Source organism: Salmo salar, chromosome 24 (assembly GCF_965601325.2).
Source record: "Salmo salar chromosome 24, fSalSal1, whole genome shotgun sequence".
Lineage (NCBI taxonomy): Eukaryota > Metazoa > Chordata > Actinopteri > Salmoniformes > Salmonidae > Salmo > Salmo salar.
Genome location: NC_138314.1, coordinates 16,541,052 through 16,564,295, shown reverse-complemented (window position 1 = coordinate 16,564,295; position 23,244 = coordinate 16,541,052). Strand labels below are relative to the sequence as shown.

Here is a 23,244-nt window from a genome sequence, read left to right as displayed (position 1 = left end):
TCTAGCCTGGTGCCTGTGTGTTTCTGCTCTAGCCTGCTGCCAGTGTGTTTCTGCTCTAGCCTGGTGCCTGTGTGTTTCTGCTCTAGCCTGCTGCCAGTGTGTTTCTGCTCTAGCCTGGTGCCTGTGTGTTTCTGCTCTAGCCTGGTGCCTGTGTGTTTCTGCTCTAGCCTGGTGCCTGTGTGTTTCTGCTCTAGCCTGCTGCCTGTGTGTTTCTGCTCTAGCCTGGTGCCTGTGTGTTTCTGCTCTAGCCTGGTGCCTGTGTGTTTCTGCTCTAGCCTGTTGCCAGTGTGTTTCTGCTCTAGCCTGGTGCCCGTGTGTTTCTGCTCTAGTCTGCTACCTGTGTGTTTCTGCTCTAGCCTGGTGTCTGTGTGTTTCTGCTCTAGCCTGGTGTCTGTGTCTCTGCTCTAGCCTGGTGTCTGTGTGTTTTTGCTCTAGCCTGGTGCCTGTGTGTTTCTGCTCTAGCCTGGTGCCTGTGTGTTTTTGCTCTAGCCTGGTGCCTGTGTGTTTCTGCTCTAGCCTTCCACATGGAAGCCATTAAGTGTTTTCTGACCAGCCACACGTTTCACGTCTGCACATGCACCATGGAAACAATGCAGAAATAAATCAAATAATTTCTCCCTACCTCTCTCTCTTTTATGAAGGAAAGTATCAAAGAACAGTCAGAGGTGGTGCGGAGCCTGGAAAACAGTCATGTAATTATGTTGGGAGTGAGATAATAGATATTTCCTCTGGAAAAAGAGAAGGCCTCAGCATACTTCTGAGATTAGGTTTTAGATTAGGCCAGCTCTGCTAACAGTTGTTCATTAGAAACATTAAAAGATGTTAAATACCAATTATCAATGCTTACAGACTACAGTGGATCTAAAAGCTTTTCTCTAACTTTTCCAACAAGCAATAAAACTAGCAGTAGCCTGGGTGTCATTTTGCGTCTGTTTTAGCCAACTATAGCATCGAATCTGAATATTCTTGAGAAAGGCTCAAGTTGACATGTGAAGAATAAAAAATGAACTCCACTGTTCTTGCCTTTTCTAAAGCACGTCTGTCTGTCTGTCTGTCTGTCTGTCTGTCTGTCTGTCTGTCTGTCTGTCTGTCTGTCTGTCTGTCTGTCTGTCTGTCTGTCTGTCTGTCTGTCTGTCTGTCTGTCTGTCTGTCTGTCTGTCTGTCCGTCCGTCCGTCCGTCCGTCCGTCCGTCCGTCCGTCCGTCCGTCCGTCCCCGAAGGTATCAGGAGGCATCAGTGTGTTCACTCTGGGCAGTGGTCTTTCACCTGTGTAGTGCCCTTGGGTTCATCTACGTAATATGTCCCAGTCCATCCATAACGTTAGGATTTAGGCTTGGGTTAGACATTGTGTTATTAATAGATCAGCAGTGGTAAGAGGACTTTTGAAGCATTTGTCCATTTATACATGTTTCATTCCAGACTAGAAGTGTGTGCAGAAAGGAGGCCATCTAGTGGTGAAAATGGCATCTACCAAAACCACACGCGACCAAAATCTCTGTCCTGCTACTTAGTAGACATGAAGCTAGGGTTTGGGTTGTGTTTGAGGCTAGGTTCAACCCTAACCCTAGCCTCAACCAGAACCCTAACTCTTGCCTTAACCCTAGCTTTATGTCCACCTCCCGGTTCAGCCGTGGTTGAATCTAATATGCCACTATGTCTTGTCTCGGCCTTAGGCCTATATATCCCGTTGTCAAGGCATATGAAAAAACAGGTTACAGAGCAAACAATGCAATTATCACAACACATAGGTTGTGATATGGCTATTTCCTCCTGGCTTGGCTTCCTCTGTGATTTTACCCATGCACCACTACTGGATACCCTAGCCTCAACCCTTTCCTTGACCTCAACCTATGGTCATAGCCTTAACCTAATGCTGGGCATAGAAAATCATCATGCAAAACATGATCCTACCTGTTTTTTTCCATTAGGAGGCATGCTTTCTTTAGAAATAGAGTGAGACCACAAAAATACACCAACAAGCTGAACACCTTCAGTCACAAGGTGGGAGCCAATGGATCTCCACACACAAAACACAATACACACACGACATGCATACAATTTGTTTATTTCCTATCATCTTAAACACATAGTTTGCACATTGCTTGCACTTGAAGGTACAAACAACGTGGAATAGACGTTGAATTGACGTCTGTGCCCAGTGGGCTGAATAGTGGAGGTCATGAATATGCATAATCACAGATGAGGAAGTAGATGACAGGGGATTTGAATGTAGAGATGTTTGCAGTTTCAATCTCAGCAGGGTAATGGCTACTATTCATGTACAGGTAAATAATAATCTCACACAGACAACATCCTGTTGGAGTAGAGATATTTCCCTTTTTTATAACATAGACTTAATATCAGTACAGCATATGGCATACCCTAATTTCTCTGACTATCTTCCACAATACTGCATTTTGACGTATAGTACGAGTTCACCAACAGATAGCTAGCAGGAACAGTATATAGTGCATGAATACATCAGTAGAAAAGGTACACACATACAATAAGTAATAAACACACATACACTACTTCGCCGCACTGCAAATCCCAGATAAAGCACACACATATACACACACACACACACACACACACACACACACACACACACACACACACACACACACACACACACACACACACACACACACACACACACACACACACACACACACACACACACACACACACACACACACACACACACACAACACACACACACTTAGTGTGATGCTTGCAGTGCCATACAATACAACACCAACATTAGACCAGTCACTCAACTGCAGATATACTGTACTAGAAGGACTATGTACAGGAATAAATTCCTAAAATATTGCACTTGTTGGCCCATTGCATCACACAGCCAAAGCTATGAAGATGCACTTAATTCTATATCTATAACATAGATAACATACACCCTTAGATATATAAATATAGATAATTCAATGTCATCATGCAACTTTTCTTTTTTGAACCTTCCATTTTTTTATGCAAAGACACAATGTAAAACAAACTACAGACAGTTTTTTGGGGCATAATTACAGATATCAAATGTTTTATGTACTTATTCCCCTAATGTGGTAGATTATCTTTACTGGGAGGTACAGGACTGTCACGACATCCTATATGTAAAGGACAATTTGCTTCAGCCAAGGATGGAGACAATAACAACATGGTTCAAGGATGTGGAAAAGGTGCACTTTCTTAGGTATATGAAATATGGACACCATTCTCCCTAAAACTACTGCTTCGGAGGATATTGATGTTTATCCAGTCAGACAGACTCTATCATGGCTTCAGTATCCACCTGCCATAACATATCATATCTTGGCTGTGGTCATTTTATATTTTCTTTCTCTTCGGGAAGGGTCGGTTTGTAGTTTGAGTAAAGATAACTGTAATGGTCTGGCTAGAACAACATCACCTAGGTTATTGGTTATTTGACAGCACACTTGTCAAATTTCTTAATAAGGCTAGAAAAAGAGGATCCATTCAGTTTTGCAGAAATGTAGATACACTCATCAGATGGCATATCAGGACTACTAATACAAATGCACATGTACAGTATACAGTACTCACAGACACAATGTAGTATATTCATGAAATATGAAATCAATGTGGCAGGTGACCATAAAGGAGACGAGGCCATGTTGGAAATACTAAAAGGCCACGTGTTTTTATCCAAGGTAGATGATTAAACTTATCACACTGCCACACTCATTCACTCTTCCTAACACACACACACACACACACACACACACACACACACACACACACACACACACACACACACACACACACACACACACACACACACACACACACACACACACACACACACACACACACACACACACACACACACACACACACACACACACACACACACAGCAAACAGAAATCAGCTACCATCTACCAGTTTGTCTACAGTACACGGAATAGCTTTTGGCTTCGGCAGAAGACGATATGTAACACAAACATAATAACTGCATAAATAGATGGCTAAATAAATGAAAGCACTGATTATAACTTTATCCCCTGCAAGTTTTAGGATGGACAATAAAAACAGTGACAAAGCTCTGGGTTCTCCTAATAGAATTAGAATTGATTACAAGTCTTTGAAGCCAGTTGGAAGGCTACTCACATTGAATTCTAACAGCCTTTACAAGCATCCTTTTTAATGTTGTAAGGTAAGCTAAAAAGGATAATGGATGTTTTGTAGTGTCATATCATTAGCCATTCTGTAAGGCCTACACAGACATACTCATCAGACATATTCAGACCCTCTGTGTTTCTAGGTACCTCAACACAGCTATAGAGGGACAGACATTGATTGTTTGCCTGGTCACAGATCAGTGCTCTTGCCAACTCCATGTTTGACAATTCCATAAGGAGTTGTCAAGAGAACAGAAACAGACTGGCGCCCTGGCTGATGTACGGTGATAAAAGCGGTCAGATGACACATCAGAATACTACAAGACAGGGGTGCACAACTCCAGTCCGCAGTCCTGCTGGGTTTCCTTCCATCCTGGCACTTAACTGATGGACTACTGTCACTGATTGGCCAGAGAGTGCACCTACAGTATCTATACAAGTCAATCTCTGATTAAAAGGCAAGGAGGAAAATCTGCCTTTACTGCAGCCATCCAGGACCTTAGTTGTGCACCCCTAGTTTAAGACTACAGTTGAGTCGCAAATGGCACCTTTTTTCCAATAAAGTATGCAACCTTTGACCAGAGCTTATGGGCCCTCGTCAAAAGTAGTGCATTATGTAGGGAAAAGGGTGCCATTTGGGATGCAGTCTATATCTAAGGGACTGGGTATCTTGGAAACACCGGAAGTGGGAGGAGCCACTAACAGTTACAGGCGGACTGCTGGAGCGGCGGGGCGCTGTCTGTCAGTTTGGTGCTAGGCGTTCCCGTGGTAACGGCAGGATCAGTGTCCAGGCTCTCGGACATCCTGTCACAGATGATGTCAACGAGGCGTTCAAAGGTCTGCTTGACATTGATGTTGTCCTTGGCACTCGTTTCAAAGAACTCAAAACCTGTGGAGGGATAGCGAGGGAGAGGAGAGAAAGAGTATATGAACATTGTAGATGATGTTTACAAGAAGTTAACTGTCTACATTCAGAAATCTCTTGACAATGACTAAGTGAAAATGAAAGCCTGTCAAATACTGTACGTTATGTTTACAATAAGTCAATGAACTTACAAAAGCCCGTGTAGGTACCGGTGCTGTGAATCAGTATGAGCTAACACATTATAATGCTTCGTATCTGACTGTTGACCTTTCGATGTGTTCATTATTTTATCTCTGCCACTATAAAGTGTCCCTTATCAATCAAATGATAGCAGCTCACCGAGTTGTTCTGCCAGCTGTCTCCCGCTGTCTGCAGCCACCACCCTCTCCTCCTCCATGTCACACTTGTTTCCAGCCAGCACCACCTGGGCGTTGTCCCAAGAATAGGTCTTAATCTGGGTGGACCTGCACACACACACACACACACACATATACAGAGAAGAAAACAGAGCACTGCATCTATCTCCTAGAAGCTATAGGCGACAGTAAACAACATATCTCCTCCATCAAACCCAGGTTTACTACAGAATGGCGTTGACAGACACTGTCCGCCTGCTTCTAGCTCCTAGCGAACTTAGCAGTTTTGTGAATTTTTGGGGTGTTATGTCTATACTGTCTATACACACCATTTATATATACAGTGCATTCGGAAAGTACTCAGACCCCTTCACTTTTTCCACATTTTGTTACGTTACAGCCTTATTCTAAAATGGATTAAATAGTTTTTTCCCCTAATACATCTACACACAATACCCCATAATAACAAAGCAAAAATTGATTTTTATACATTTTTGCAAATGTAAGTGTTTTTTTCAATGGAAATATCACATTTACATAAGTATTCAGACCCTTTACTCAGTACTTTGTTGAAGCACCTTTGGCAGTGATTACAGCCTTGAGTCTTCTTGGGTATGACGCTACAAGCTTGGCACACCTGTATTTGGGGAGTTTCTCCCATCCTCTCAAGCTCTGTCAGGTTGGATGAGGAGCGCCGCTGCACAGCTATTTTCCAGTCTCTCCAGCGATGTTAGATTGGGTTCAAGTCCAGGCTCTGGCTGGGCCACTTAAGGACATTCAGAGACTTGTCCCAAAGCCACTCCTGCGTTGTCTTGGCTGTGTGCTTAGGGTTGTTGTCCTGTTGGAAGGTGAACCTTCGCCACAGTCTGAGGTCCTGAGTGCTCTGGAGCAGGTTTTTATCAAGGATCTCTCTGTACTTTGTTCCGTTCATCTTTCCCTCAATCCTGACTAGTCTCCCAGTCCCTGGCGCTGAAAAACCTCCCCACAGCATGATGCTGCCACCACCATGCTTTACCATAGGGATGGTGCCAGGTTTCCTCCAGCGTGATGCTTGGCATTCAGGCCAAAGAGTTCAATCTTGGTTTCATCAGAACAGAGAATCTTGTTTCTCATGGTCTGAGAGTCTTTAGGTGCCTTTTAGAAAACTCCAAGCGGTCTATCATGTGCCTTTTACTGACGAGTGGCTTCCGTCTGACCACTCTACCATTAAGGCCTGATTGGTGGAGAGCTGCAAAGATGGTTGTCTGGAATGTTATCCCATCTCCACAGAAGAACTCTGGAGCTCTGTCAGAGTGACCATCGGGTTCTTGGTCACCTCCCTGACCAAGGCCCTTCTCCCCCGATTGCTCAGTTTCGCCTGGCTGCCAGCTCTAGGAAGAGTCTTGGTGGTTCCAAACTTCCATTTAAGAATGATGGAGGCCACTGTGTTCTTGGGGTCCTTCAATGCTGCAGAAATGTTTTGGTACCCTTCACCAGATCTGTGCCTCAACACAATTCTGTCTCGGAGCTCTACGGACAATTCCTTCGACCTCATAGCTTGCTTTTTACTCTGACATGCACTGTCAACTGTGGGACCTTACATAGACAGGTGTGTGCCTTTCCAAATCATGTCCAATCAACTGAATTTACCACTGGTGGACTCCAATCAAGTTGTAGAAATATCTCAAGGGTGATCAATGGGAAAAGGATGCACCTGAGCTCAATTTCAAGTCTCATAGCAAAGCGTCTGAATACTTATGCAAATAAGGTATTTCAGTTTTTTTTGTTATACATTGGCAAACATTTCTAGAAACATGTGGAAAAAGGGAAAGGGTCTGAATACTTTCCGGATGCACTGTATAGTTATATTCCAGACTTTGCCATTGCTCGTTTAGTTTCTTGTTTCTTGTAACTTTTTGTATTATGTATGTATTTCTAAGTATTACTGCACTGTTGGAGTGTACAGTGAGGTCAGATTGGTCATACGAGTTCAGATGTAGGTCAATTCACATCTGACTGTTGACTGATGATATTATTCACAGTGACATCCTGGTCAAAAACAGCTGCTCTGAAATGGTTTTTTTGCGCTGAATGTTTATAATCTATCTCTAGTCTAGCCTATATTTAATGGGGAAATTATTACCGATATCTATGTTAATCTCTCACAATTATTTGTTTTGTGTTTCAATGGCCAATAACCAGGAGAGGAGAGAAGCAGCAGTGTCTAGCACCCAGCGTGACTCCGTCACTGTCAGGAGACAACTGCGTCACACACAGGAGCTCATTCACACACATCCTGGCAGGGAAGGATCCGTTTGCTTTGGAAAACATGCATCTTAACCCGCATCCTTCTAATCAGGACAAATAATGGATAATAATAATGGAATAAAAGCCTACCATAAGATGTCTGTTCAGGCCTTTAATTCAGAATAATAAATATACATATGTATCATGCTTTATAACATCCCATGACCCTTATGTGGATGATGTAAAAAAAAATATATATATATATGTGAACCCTTTTGAATTACCTGGATTTCTGCATAAATTGGTCATAAAATGTGATCTGATCTTCATCTTAGTCACAGGGTGGAAAAAGTATGGGAACCCTCAGATTTAATAACTGCTTGACCCTCCTTTGGCAGCAATAACCTCAAAAACGTTTTCTGTAGTTGCGGATCAGACCTGCACAATGGTCAGTAAGAATTTTGGACCATTCCTCTTCACAAAACTGTTTCAGTTCAGCAATGTTCTTGGGATGTCTGGTGTGAACCGCTCGAGGTCATGCCACAGCATCTCAATTCGGTTGAGGTCAGGACGCTCCAGAAGGCGTATTTTCTTCTGTTGAAGCTTTTCTGTTGTTGATTTACTTCTGTGTTTTGGGTCGTTGTCCTGTTGCATCACCCAACTTCTGTTGAGCTTCAATTGGCAGACAGATAGCCTTACATTTTCCTGCAAAATGTCTTGATAAACTTGGGAATTAGTTTTTCTGTTGATGATTGCAAGCTATCCAGGCCCTGAGGCAGCAAAGCAGCCCCAAACCATGATGCTCCCTCCACCATACTTTACAGTTGGGAGGAGGTTTTGATGTTGGTGTGCTGTGCCTTGTTCCTTCCAAATGACTCAACTGTAGTTGCATCTGTCCACAGAATATTTTGCCAGTAGCGCTGTGGAAAATCCAGGTGCACTTTTGCAAACTTCAGACGTGCAGCAATGTTTTTTTTGGACAGCAGTGGCTTCTTCCGTGGTGTCCTCCCATGAACACCATTCTTGTTTAGTGTTTTACGTATCGTAGACTCGTCAACAGAGATGTGAACATGTTCCAGAGATTTCTGCAAGTCTTTAGCTGACACTCTAGGATTCTTCTTAACCTTATTGAGCATTCTGCGCTGTGCTCTTGCAGTCATCTTTGACTTACAGTCACTCCTAGGGAGAGCAGCAACAGTGCTGAGCTTTATCCATTTATAGACAATTTGTCTTACCGTGGACTGACGAACATCAAGGCTTTTAGAGATAATTTTGTAACCCTTTCCAGCTTTATGTGTCACGTCCGTTATATAAATAATCGGACCAAGGCGCAGCGTGAGTAGAGTTCCACATTTTATTGATTGTGAAACTTCAAAAAACAACAAAGAAATAACGAACGTCAAAATACGTAGCGCACATAGGCACTAACACAAAACAATATCCCACATTGCAGGTGGGAAAAGGAACACACTAAGTATGATCCCCAACTAGAGGCAACGATTATCAGCTGCCTCCAATTGGGAACCATACACACACACCAACATAGAAACACAATAACTAGAAACCCCCCTAGTCATGCCCTGACCTAAAACACCATAGAGAACCCCGAGGGCTCTCTATGGTCAGGGCGTGACAGTACCCCCCCCAAAGGTGCGGACTCCGACCACAAAACCTGAACCTAGATGGGGAGGGTTAGGGTGGGCAACTAGCGTCGGTGGCGGCTCCGGTGCGGGACGTAGCACCCGCTCAGATCGCGGATCCGGCCATGAAACCGGGCTGAACACCGTGCCTGGACTGGGCACCGGCGCAGAGGAAGTCTCCGGCCATGGAGCGGGACTGGACGCTGTGCCTGGACTGGGCACCGGCGCAGAGGAAGGCTCCGGCCATGGAGCGGGACTGGACGCTGTGCCTGGACTGGGCACTGGCGCAGAGGAAGGCTCCGGCCATGGAGCGGGACTGGACGCTGTGCCTGGACTGGGCACTGGCGCAGAGGAAGGCTCCGGCCATGGAGCGGGACTGGACACTGTGCCTGGACTGGGCATCGGCGCAGAGGAAGGCTCCGGCCATGGCACCGGCGCAGGAAGCTCCGGGCCGTGGACCGACACTGGAAGCTCCGGGCCGTGGACCGCCACTGGAGGCTCTGAACTGTGAACCATCGCTGGAAGCTCTGGACTGTGAACCGTCGCTGGAAGCTCTGGACTGTGAACCATTGCTGGAAGCTCTGGACTGTGAACCGTCGCTGGAGGTTCCGGGCTGTAGACCGTCGCTGGAGACTCCGGGCTGGTGACAAACTCTTCAGGGCGAGTGCGGGGAGCCGGCACAGGACGTACCGGGCTAGGAAGGTGCACTGGAGGCCTGGTGCGTGTAGCCGGCACAGGTGGCACCGGACTGATGACACGCTCTTCAGGGCGAGTGCGGGGAGCTGGCACAGGACGCACCGGGCTGGGAAGGCGCACTAGAGGCCTGGTGCGTGTAGCCGGCACAGGTGTCACCGGACTGATGACACGCTCTTCAGGGCGAGTGCGGGGAGCCGGCACAGGACGCACCGGGCTAGGAAGGCGCACTAGAGGCCTGGTACGTGGAGCCGGCACAGGTTGCACCGGACTGATGATACGCTCCTCAGGGCGAGTGCGCTGCAGAATACACCTAACCAACATCTCTCTCCGATCTCCCTCCTCCAACTGCTCCATCGACTTCCAGACGGTCTCTGGCTCTCTCCTCGGCTCGGCCGACCGCCCCTTGTGCCCCCCCCCCAAAAAAAATCTTGGGGTTGCCCTTGGGCTGTTTGTGGCCGCGGACCCCGACGTCGTCGCTGTCCTCCGTTACTCCTCGGCAACTCCCGCCAAGGAAGGGTCTCGCATCCACCCAGTATTTCTTCCCATGTCCTACTCTCCTTCACCTCCTGCGCACGCTGCTTGGTCCTGTAATGGTGGGATATTCTGTCACGTCCGTTCTATAAATAATCGGACCAAGGCGCAGCGTGAGTAGAGTTCCACATTTTATTGATCGTGAAACTTCAAAAAACAACAAAGAAATAACGAACGTCAAAATACGTAGCGCACATAGGCACTAACACAAAACAATATCCCACATCGCAGGTGGGAAAAGGAACACACTAAGTATGATCCCCAATTAGAGGCAACGATTATCATCTGCCTCCAATTGGGAACCATACACACACACCAACATAGAAACACAATAACTAGAAACCCCCTTAGTCACACCCTGATCCTAAAACACCATAGAGAACCCCGAGGGCTCTCTATGGTCAGGGCATGACATTATGCAAGTAAACAATTCTTAATCTTACGTCTTCTGAGATCTCTTTTGTTCGAGGCATGGTTCACATCAGGCAATGATTGTTGTGAATAGCAAACTCAAATTTTGTGAGTGTTTTTTATCGGGCAAGGCAGCTCTAACGAACATCTCCAATCTTGTCTCAATGATTGGACTCCAGGTTAGCTGACTCCTGACTCCAATTAGCTTTTGGAGAAGTCATTAGCCTAGGGGTTCACATACTTTTTCCAACCGACACTGTGAATGTTTAAATGATGTATTCAATATAGACAAGAAAAATACAATAATTTGTGTGTTATTAGTTTAAGCACACTGTGTTTGTCTATTGTTGTGACTTAGATCAGATCAAACAATTCGAGCTTCTACTTCTAAAAATTCACCTTTCCAGAAACAAGTCTCTCACTCTTGACGCTTGCTATAGACCTCCCTCTGCCCCCAGCTGTGCCCTCGATACCATATGTGAATTGATTGCCCCCCATCTATCTTCTGAGCTCGTGCTACTAGGTGACCTAAACTGGGACATGCTTAACACCCCGGCCATCCTACAATCTAAGATTGATGCACTCAATCTCACACAAATGATCAATGAACCTACCAGGTACAACCCCAAATACATAAACACGGGCACCCTCATAGATGTCATCCTAACTAACTCGCCCTCCAAATACACCTCTGCTGTTTTCAATCAAGATCTCAGCGATCACTGCCTCATTGCCTGCATCCGTAATGGGTCTGCGACCAAATGACCACCCCTCATCACTGTCAAACGCTCCCGAAAACACTTCTGCGAGCAGGCCTTTCTAATTGACCTGGCCGGGGTATCCTGGAATGGCATTGACCTCATCCCGTCAGTAGATGATGCCTGGCTATTCTTTAAAAGTGCCTTCCTCACCATCTTAAATAAGCAAGCCCCACTCAAAAACTTTAGAACTAGGAATAGATATAGTCCTTGCTTCACTCCAGACCTGTCTGCCCTTGACCAGCACAAAAATATCCTGTGGTGTTCAGCATTAGCATCGAATAGCCCCCGTGATATGCAACTTTTCAGGGAAGTTAGGAACAAATATACACAGGCAGTTAGAAAAGCTAAGGCTAGCTTTTTCAAACAGATATTTGCATCCTGTAGTACTAACACAAAAAAGTTCTGGGACACTGTAAAGTCCATGGAGAATAAGAGCACCTCCTCCCAGCTGCCCACTGCTCTGAGGATAGGAAACACTGTTACCACCGATAAATCCATTATAATTGAGAATTTCAATATGCATTTCTCTACGGCTGGCCATGCTTTCCACCTGGCTACCCCTACCCCGGTCAACTGCCCGGCACCCTCCACAGCAACCCGCCAATGCCCCCACCATTTCTCCTTCACCCAAATCCAGATAGCTGATGTTCTGAAAGAGCTGCAAAATCTGGACCCATACAAATCAGCCGGGCTAGACAATCTGGACCCTCTCTTTCTAAAATGATCTGCCGAAATTGTTGCAACCCCAATTACTAGCCTGTTCAACCTCTCTTTCGTATCGTCTGAGATTCCCAAAGATTGGAAAGCTGCCACGGTCATCCCCTCTTCAAAGGGGGTGACACTAGACCCAAACTGCTACAGACCTATATCTATCCTACCCTGTCTTTCTAAGCTCTTCGAAAGCCAAGTTAACAAACAGATTACCGACCATTTTGAATCCCACCGTACCTTCTCCGCTATGCAATCTGGTTTCAGAGCTGGCCATGGGTGCACCTCAGCCACGCTCAAGGTCCTAAACAACATCATAACCGCCATCGATAAGAGACATTACTGTGCAGCCGTATTCATCGACCTGGCCAAGGCTTTCGACTCTGTCAATCACCACATTCTTATTGGCAGATTCGACAGCCTCAAATAATTGCCTCGCCTGGTTTACCAACTACTTCTCTGACAGAGTTCAGTGTGTCAAATCGGAGGGCCTGTTGTCCGGACCTCTGGCGGTCTCTATGGGTGTGCCACAGGGTTCAATTCTCGGGCTGACTCTCTTCTCTGTATACATCAATGATGTTGCTCTTGCTGCTGGTGATTCTCTGATCCACCTCTATGCAGAAGACACCATTCTGTATACTTCTGGCCCCTCTTTGGACACTGTGTTAACTAACCTCCAGACGAGCTTCAATGCCATACAACTCTCCTTCCGTGGCCTCCAACTGCTCTTAAACGCAAGTAAAACTAAATGCATGCTATTCAATCGATCACTGCCCGCACCTGCTCGCCTGTCCAGGTTCACTACTCTGGACGGCTCTGACTTAGAATACGTGGACAACTACAAATACCTGGGTGTCTGGTTAGACTGTAAACTCTCCTTCCAGACTCACATTAAGCATCTCCAATCCAAAATTAAATCTAGAATCGGCTTCCTATATCGCAACAAAGCATCCTTCACTCATGCTGCCAAACATACCCTCGTAAAACTGACCATCCTACCGATCCTCGACTTCGGTGATGTCATCTATAAAATAGCCTCCAACACTCTATTTAACAAACTGGATGCAGTCTATCACAGTGCCATCCGTTTTGTCACCAAAGCCCCATACACTACTCACCATTGCGACCTGTACGCTCTCGTTGGTTGGCCCTCGCTTCATACTCGTTGCCAAACCCACTGGCTTCATGTTATCTACAAGTCTCTGCTAGGTAAAGCCCCGCCTTATCTCAGCTCACTGGTCACCATAGCAGCACCCACTCGTAGCACGCGCTCCAGCAGGTATATCTCACTGGTCTACCCCAAAGCCAATTCCTCCTTTGGTTGTCTTTCCTTCCAGTTCTCTGCTGCCAATGACTGGAACGAACCGCAAAAATCTCTGAAGCTGGAGACTCATATCTCCCTCACTAGCTTTAAGCACCAGCTGTCAGAGCAGCTCACAGATCACTGCACCTGTACATAGCCCATCTGTAAACAGCCCATCTATCTACCTACCTCATCCCCATACTGTATTTATTTAATTTATCTTGCTCCTTTGCACCCCAGTATCTCTACTTGCACATTCATCTTTTGCACATCTACCATTCCAGTGTTTAATTGCTATATTGTAATTACTTCGCCACCACTGCCTATTTATTGCCTTAACTTACCTCATTTGCACTCACTGTATATAGACTTTTTGTTTATTTTGTTCTACTGTATTATTGACTCTATGTTTTGTTTATTCCATGTGTAACTCTGTGTTGTTGTATGTGTCGAATTGCTATGCTTTATCTTGGCCAGGTCGCAGTTGCAAATGAGAACTTGTTCTCAACTAGCCTACCTGGTTAAATAAAGGTGAAATAAAATAAAAAATGAAATAAATTAAATTAAATTGTATGACCAATTTATGCAGAAATCCAGGTAATTCCAAAGAGTTCACATACTTTTTCCTGTTACTGTATATATATATTTGTTTGTCTGATGTGATTAATGAGGAGCATCCAGACACTGTAATTGATGAATTTATGAAATTGCTTCTTCCAATTATTGATAAACATGCACCTGTTAAAAACCTCTTTTAAGAAACTGACTGTTAGAACTGATAAGGCTCCATGGATTGATGAGGAATTGAAAAACTGTATGGTTGAAAGAGATGTGGAAAAAGGAGTAGCTAATAAGTCTGGCTGCACATCTGACTGGCTGACTTACTGCAAATTGAGAAATTATGTGACTAAACTCAACAAAAAGAAGAAGAAACTGTATTATGAAGCCAAGATCAATTATATAAAGAATAATGGAAAAAACTTTGGAGTACTTTAAATGAAATTATGAGCAGAAAGACAAATTCAACTCCATCTTTCATCGAATCAGATGGCTTATTCGTCACAAAATCATTTGATGTTGCCAATTATTTTAATGATTACTTAATTGGCAAAGTGGGCAAACTTAGGTAGGAAATGCCAACAACGAATAGTGAGCAATTGTATTCATTCATAAAAAAAAACTTTAAATGAAAGAAAAGCATTGCAAGTTTGAATTATGTAAAGTTAGTGTGGGAGAGGTGGGAAAATTATTGTTATAGATCAATTATCACAAACCTCCTGGCATTGACAACTTAGATGGAAAGCTACTGAGGATGGTAGCTGACTCTATAGCCACTCCTATCTGTCATATCTTTCATCTGAGCCTAGAGGAAAGTCTTTGTCCTCAGGCTTGGAGGGAAGTCAAAGTAATTCCGCTACCCAAGAGTGGTAAAGCAGCCTTTACTGGTTCTAACAGCAGACCTATAAGCTTGCTGCCAGCTCTTAGCAAACTGTTGGATTTTTTTTGTTGACCAAATACAATGCTATTTCTCTGTAAACAAATTAACAACAGACTTTCAGCATGCTTATAGAGAAGGGCACTCAACATGTATTGCACTGACACAAATTACTGATGATTCGATGAAAGAAATTGATAATAAAAGACTGTTGGAGCGGTACTGTTGGATTCCAGTGCAGCCTTTGATATTATTGACCATAATTATGTGTTATGGCTTTTCAACCTCTGCCACATCGTGGATTCAGAGCTATCTATCTAATAGAACTCAAAGGGTTTTCTTTAATGGAAGCTTCTCTAAAGTCAAACATGTAAAGTGTGGTGTACCACAGGGCAGCTCTCTAGGCCCTCTTCTCTTTTCTATTTTTACCAATGACCTGCCACTGGGATTAAACAAAGCATGTGTGTCCATGTATGCTGATGATTCAACCATACACACATTAGCAACCACAGCTAATGAAGTCACTGAAACCCTTAACAAAGAGTTGCAGTCTGTTTTGGAATGGGTGGCCAGTAATAAACTGGTCCTGAACATCTCTAAAACTAAGTGCATTGTATTTGATACAAATTATTCCTTAAGTTCTAGACCTCAGCTGAATCTGGTAATGAATGATGGGGCTGTTGAACAAGTTGAGGAGAATAAATTACTTGGCATTACCTTAGATTGTAAACTGTCATGGTCAAAACATATAGATTCAATGGTTGTAAAGTTGTGGAGAGGTCTGTCAGTAATAAAGAGATGCTCTGCTTTTTTGACTCCAAAAAATAAGTTCTGCAGGCTCTAGTTTTGTCTAATCTTGATTATTGTCCAGTAGTGTGGTCCAGTGCTGCAAGGAAAGACCTAGTTATGCTGCAGCTGGCCCAGAACAGAGTGGCATGTTTTGCTCTTCATTGTAATCAGAGGGCTGATATAAAGACTATGCATGCCAGTCTCTCTTGGCTAAGAGTTGAGGAGAGACTGACAGCATCCCTTCTTTTTATAAGAAACATTAACAACATTAACATTGTTGTTTGCATAGTCAACTTACACACAGCTCTGACACACATTCTTACCCCACCAGACATGCCACCAGGGGTCTTTTCACAGTCCCCAAATCCAGAACAAATTCAAGAAAGCGTGCAGTATTATATAGAGCCCTTATTGCATGGAACTTCCTTCCATGCAATATTGCTCAAATAAACAGCAAACCTGGTTTCAAAAAACAAATATAGCAACACCTCACGGCATAACGCCTCTCCCCTATTTGACCTAGATAGTTTGTGTGTATGCATTGATATGTAAGACACCTGTGCCTTTTTTTTAAGTATGCAGTTCTGTCCTTGAGCTGTTCTTGTATATTGATGTATTATGTCATGTTTCATGTTTTGTGTGGACCCCAGGAAGAGTAGCTGCTGATTTTACAACAGCTAATGGGGATCCTAATAAAATACCAAATACCAAATATATAGTCTCATAAGTCATTATAGCTAATAATATTTAAAACATCATACATGGTTTTATTACCACTTATCAGTTATTATGGATGCTTATAGTCAGTGTTATAACACATTATAAAGGATGTTATAAAGCATTATATGTATGTACTTCATAGAAAGTGTTAACTAATAAAGTATTTTCGTGCTCTGTCACTGCTATGGCTTTAGTGAACAAGCTCACTGATTTGAACAGCGGCAAGATAATAACAGTCATTAGCTGACTGGTATCGAGACTTCAGAATAGAGCAGTTCATGATTGTACAGTAGCTGCTGTTAAAATTGATTGCATTGCAATGTCTCATACAGAGTGCCTGTAAAATAAATGTGTTTTCTTCCTTTCTTAGCAGTTAGTCATCCGACAGTACATCAGCGCGTTGCCGTAGTGATCGCGAGCGCCCCTTTCCTCTCTGTGCTCCCATAATCCTGTTGGGCTGTGAGGGTGAGATAAGGCTACACCAGTGAGCTGTAAACATGCTACAGAGAGGGAGGGGTCACACCGTCTGGCCACAACACCTGGATCTACACAACCACAGGGAACAGAGATGTTTCACCTGTCTACTTTCTACACAGATGCCCTACTCAACATACCAACACTAGTGTTGACGTGACACGCCCATTCTGTACACAAAAGAGGACACGTAGTCAAAATCGCATTCTCTGTACACAATTGGGAAAACATTTTTCTTTTTGTTTCACTGTGAGACATTTAATCGTTTTGTCAAGTGCATCCATCAAAACATTCTCTTTCTTAAACTATTCTGGTAAAGTTTATCCCAGAAACCTGGTAATTGTGACTGATGAAATAGACTTCTTGTTCTTATTTCTAGGAATAAATCATGTTGAATCCAGGATACAGGAAAGATACAGTACAAGGTTCCAGTAGTGTAGGTATTCAGTATTCGGATGGAAATAGATTTTGTGGCTCACATAGACAGTGATTCGTGACTTTGCCTGGCCTACCCTGGGACCCCCCCCCCCCCCCCTACCCTGAGACCCCCCCCCCAGATGGGCCAGTGGCTCTCTGACAACAAGCGCTCTAATCAATACGCTTAGATAAGGAGATACTGACAGAGATGAAGGTCAGCTATTTGGGTCTGATTCTTCACAGGGAGAAATCTTCTACTCATCCTGTCTCAATACAACCCAACAACACACTGTTGTCCATAAAGATATGTAGTCTTTCTGAGAATCTTGTGTTAAGATATACAGTATGTAAACAATACTTCAAACAAAACATGTCACCTGAAGTTGCTTCCTTCCCTCCTGTATTTCATGATACATGATATACTGACACAATTGCAGTCCTTCCAACGTGCTGATGAAAGCTGTTAATGCTGACACATACTGGTTTACAATTATAAAATAAACTGTGCTATTTAACACAAATGTTCCTCCTAGAGAGGGTGAAAATGTGTTGTACCCCAGTAGAACTCACCAGTCCTGCACACAATGGAAGGACTCCTCGTTGGTGATGTCATACATAAGGATGAAGCCCATGGCTCCCCGGTAGTAGGCAGTGGTGATTGTCCGGTACCGCTCCTGTCCCGCCGTGTCCTGGAGAGAGATAAAGAACATTGGTGTTGCTGGTCACAAACACGCACGCACACGCACGCGCACACGCACACACACACACACACACACACACACACACACACACACACACACACACACACACACACACACACACACACACACAGTAAGTCACTCACAGTAAGTCACTCACAGTAAGTCACACAGGAAGTCTCCCATCCATGTGTGTATTTATTCTGGACTGGTTTGGCTAGCTGTGATGATCATGTATCCTGCATCGCCGGCTGGTTTGGCTAGCTGTGATGATCATGTATCCTGCATCGCCGGCTGGTTTGGCTAGCTGTGATGATCATGTATCCTGCATCGCCGGCTGGTTTTAGGCTAGCTGTGATGATCATGTATCCTGCATCGCCGGATGGTTTGGCTAGCTGTGATGATCATGTATCCTGCATCGCCGGCTGGTTTGGCTAGCTGTGATGATCATGTATCCTGCATCGCCGACTGGTTTAGCTAGCTGTGATGATCATGTATCCTGCATCGCCGGCTGGTTTGGCTAGCTGTGATGATCATGTATCCTGCATCGCCGACTGGTTTAGCTAGCTGTGATGATCATGTATCCTGCATCGCCGGCTGGTTTGGCTAGCTGTGATGATCATGTATCCTGCATCGCCGGCTGGTTTGGCTAGCTGTGATGATCATGTATCCTGCATCGCCGACTGGTTTGGCTAGGTGTGATGATCATGTATCCTGCATCGCCGGCTGGTTTGGCTAGCTGTGATGATCATGTATCCTGCATCGCCGGCTGGTTTGGCTAGCTGTGATGATCATGTATCCTGCATCGCCGACTGGTTTAGCTAGCTGTGATGATCATGTATCCTGCATCGCCGGCTGGTTTGGCTAGCAGTGATGATCATGTATCCTGCATCGCCGACTGGTTTAGCTAGCTGTGATGATCATGTATCCTGCATCGCCGGCTGGTTTGGCTAGCTGTGATGATCATGTATCCTGCATCGCCGGCTGGTTTGGCTAGCTGTGATGATCATGTATCCTGCATCGCCGACTGGTTTGGCTAGGTGTGATGATCATGTATCCTGCATCGCCGGCTGGTTTGGCTAGCTGTGATGATCATGTATCCTGCATCGCCGGCTGGTTTGGGTAGCTGTGATGATCATGATGGTCATTATCTATTCACAAATTCTAGAGGTTCAAGTCTCCCCAGTAAATGAATAATGCACTGTGATCAAATAATTCAAATCCCTCTCCATGCCTACAGGGCCCATCCCAAACAGAGCAATTGATCCAAGCACAACGGGATGTCTGGTGATGTCTCCACACCCCATGGGAAGCAGACCATTGATCCCATATACCGTAGCTAACCATTGAAATAGAGAGACATTTCTGACTCCATGCTGATTAGTCACAGTGGTGGCTGAGACCTACTGGCCATATTATACTGATTATGTCATGTCTATGGGTTTACAATAAACCTCTTGTATAGGGGCACTCAGCAGTGTGCTATTTCCACTGCGAGGCCAAACAGTGCTGGGTTACATTAGCTACAGAGAGAGGCCTGCTCTGCTCTCTCTGTGAATATGGCTATAATTGTGTCTGTGTGGTAGCCAACGGACATCTCTGACCTTCAAAAGCACACACAGCTCAGAGGCTGTCTACCTCAATCTCCCTCATACAGCAGCTGGGCTGAGCAATGGAAACCCACAAATATACACAGTAATGCATGGACGTACGTGCACCTGCATGCAGATGTTCAGGTGTGTGTGTCTATATATTTGTGCGAACAATGAACTGAAGAATGTTTTTGTACAATACAATTCAGTAGGCTATAGCATTACCTAATTTTATATCATGTTTTTTAAGGACATTTCTTTATCCTTTTTTGTTGTTGTTATTATAAAAAATGGTTCTCTTTTTTTTGCAGACTGTGACATTACTTTACATTAAACATTCATCTTCTAGACAATGCTTTGGCTGTTGACTTTCCTCTAGGCTGAATACTGAAGACATACTGTATGCATCCACACATTTCACTACCCCTATTGATTCAGGGCCAAGTGCTTGACAATGACTCATTTAATCTTGGGGCTATTTGAGTGGGCAGCTTTGCTTGTTCTTAGCTAAAAGACACAGCAAGACAGAAAAATCCTGCTGAGTCCAATGAAAAGGAGCTCCATTTGAAACGAACTGACTGAGTTTCTTTAATCATCGCCATGGCACCACAGAGCAGTTTACACTGTGAATAAGACCAAGAAATGGACAGAATCTTTAGTACAGTCCGTGAAGAGTGACAATAGGCAATCTTATTTGAATCTTCCTGGTAAATTCGGGTGTACTGTGGCTCATCAGGAATTGTACAGTACTCAAACAGCCCAATTAGACAACCTAGAGCTATTCAATTGAATGCTCTCTCTGGCAATCCTGCCTCTGTTAGAACCCGCTTGTTTTTGCTTAACTGACAAAAACCCATTACCCGTATTACTCACTAATTAAACTGCTTACATTCAACCCTCAGCTGATTAACTGCTACAGTCCTGTCTGGGACCAATGAATTGCTGGAACAGACAGTAAATATGACAGCGAACAGCATTGCCTCTCTAGGAAAGAGAGAGAGCGGGTGTTTGGAGGAAGCATGCTTTAAATTGTCACCGTAGCTATCTCAGAGGTGCTCAGAAACAAACTCCTTCAACTCCAAATCTCCTAATAAAAAAAAAAGGCTGTAGGCGAGGTCGGACACACATAGGAGGAGAACACAGTCTGAGAGGAGTGTTGTTCAGTGATCCATACACATCCACCTGCCTCTGTTCTCTACACTGCCCTGCCTCGCGTTCCATCACGGCAGGCCTTGCTCCTACATCTTAGCAGCACAATCCACCTCAAATGTTTCATGTCAAATGTCACACTTAATGTTATTGTGACCGGAACCTAGTCTGCACGTTGGCTTTTAGAAATCTATAACAACGTAGAAAGGCCGTATCGTTACAAGCTTTAAGGGATTGGGGTTTAAAGTGATTTATAAGCCCCAATCCCTTAAAGCTTGTAACGATACTGCCTTCTACATTGTTATAGACTTCTAACAGCCAATGTGCAGACTAACCTGTGACAGGTTGTGGCTAGATGCACACTTGTATTTAAACTTAAGAAACATACATTTGGGGGGAAACATAAGGCAAATACTGCAATTGAATGAATAGCTCATATTTGTGCACACTTTAGTTGAATAGCTTCACCTACAGTACACTAGACATTATCTATCACAATAGTGAGTAGCCCTGACTCTAGCGACAGACCTACCCAGATCTGCAGTTTGATCCTCTTGTCGTTCTTGTAGACGGTCTTCACTTTGAAGTCGATGCCCACGGTGCTGACGAAGGCTGAGGTGAAGGCGTCGTCAGCGTAGCGGAACAAGAAGGAGGTTTTACCCACGCTGCTGTTCCCAATGATCAGCAGCTTGAACATGTAGTCAAAGTTCTGGTCCCCGCCCTCCTTCCCTTGAGTGGTCCCCTGAGTGGCAGCCATCTGGAAAGACCAGGAGTCACAGTGTCACAGGTTATGACAAACATGAAATCAACTCATTGGAATTAGAAATGTCACTCTAAGGTTTAGATATGTTGCATGGAAGACGGATGTCACAGACGTGTTAAAGAAGAATATATGATTCAAATGATCACACGCAAACACACCAGCCTCTCAGATTGGTGTTAAAGGCATACAGACTGTGTCTGATGGCAGATGGCTGTGTTGGATAAACAAAAAGAGCACTACACACCCTGGGGTTGGTGTAGAGTCCACCTGTGTTCTACATCTTCACATATATGTGCCTGCCAATGAACATTAGTCAGATCCTTCACAAGCAATCCATACCATACCCAGCAGGGCGTGGAAGGTGTCTGATCAATTAGGCTTGGATTTATCAATGGTTATGCCAATCAATTCAACAATCCAACAATTATTGACAAAAAAACAAATGTGGAATGTTTCATCTTTCTTGCATAATTCGTCTGCATTTGTCAGCATTCTATATAAATAGAACTAGGCTACAGCAGACATCTTTGTTCCTAGTAGCCTAAATGTTTTCACTGTGCATCAGCAATTTGCCATGTCAAGCATGTGCCTGTTCTGTTAAACGGAGAAGGATTCTTTCGATTTTACACCAAGCAAGCCTAAACTGCACTGTTAACAACACTGTACTATCTATGGACAATGTTTCGTAAACAAAATGTCCTATTACCGATAACAATAATCTAGAAATACATGGACACAGCATTTTAGGTGTTTTATGTGCTAATTCCATTTAGAAATGTTATGAGGATGACGAAAATACACTATTCCATAATGCTCCACAAATGTAGGCTAGTTCTTGTAAATTGGATAAAACCTTGCAGAATTTTGGAACATCGGAAATACAGCTTAGGTCAATCAAGTTCTTTGCGGAATTCTATAACAGTCTAGCAAAAAATTGACATGATGCAGAAAAAACATTTTCAATCATAGCAAACCAACCTGCGTCGAAGGCTTCGTGTCAGTCAGTGGCTTTTTCTGTTTTTATATAAATATATTTTACTGTAGAAGACGGTTCGGTTTGATGCTCGACAATTTCAGCACCTGGGAGCTGTCCCTGTGTTCCGAAGCTGAACTGTCCGGCCCAAGCGCGAGCCAGTGTTCGTTCGTTGTAGAGCGTAGTAAGCGCATTCGACGTCGAAGTTCACAATATGGAGCTTGTAGTCTTTATAATTCCAAAAGGGTGACTGCATTACTCAGCATGCAACACAGTCACTTTGACAACATTCATTTTGACAACTCCAGACTATAATATATTTAAAAAATTGATATTTTTGTGAACATTTTCATTAATCTAATAATGTATTTTGACAATTATACAATTTCCTCTGTGGCATTACCAAAAAATATGCTTGCTCTTAGAAAAAAAACAATATAACATTTCAGAAATGTAAAGCACAATAACAATGTGCATTTAGCCTAAATTAATTTGTTCAATGTAGCCTAATGATGATGTGTATTGAGTCATTCTGAAGTCAACGGTTTCATCTAGGTACCATATGACTATGGGAACTGCAATA

The 23,244-nt window shown here is 44.0% G+C and overlaps 1 protein-coding gene across 1 annotated transcript; it reads right to left on the bottom strand.

Moving 5' to 3' along the window:
- Positions 1-2,048: 2,048 nt before the first annotated feature.
- LOC106585027 (ras-related protein Rab-3C) lies at positions 2,049-22,871 on the bottom strand. The gene is made up of 5 exons (XM_014170768.3): positions 22,667-22,871; positions 21,458-21,682; positions 18,057-18,175; positions 5,359-5,483; positions 2,049-5,043 (listed from the first exon to the last, which is right to left on the bottom strand). Exons 2-5 carry the CDS (start codon positions 21,680-21,682, stop codon positions 4,853-4,855), a joined length of 660 nt encoding a protein of 219 aa, XP_014026243.1. The 5' UTR covers positions 22,667-22,871; the 3' UTR covers positions 2,049-4,852.
- Positions 22,872-23,244: the final 373 nt, after the last annotated feature.

Bases quoted from the DNA above. Each gene is read 5' to 3' on its own strand.
- LOC106585027 (XM_014170768.3), bottom strand. From the start codon at position 21,682: ATGGCTGCCACTCAGGGGACCACTCAAGGGAAGGAGGGCGGGGACCAG. The intron at 18,176-21,457 runs GTAGGTCTGTCG...ATCTCTCTCCAG, and splicing joins GGATCAAACTGCAGATCTGG to GACACGGCGGGACAGGAGCG. The intron at 5,484-18,056 runs GTGAGTTCTACT...GTGTGTGTGCAG, and splicing joins TTCCATTGTGTGCAGGACTG to GTCCACCCAGATTAAGACCT.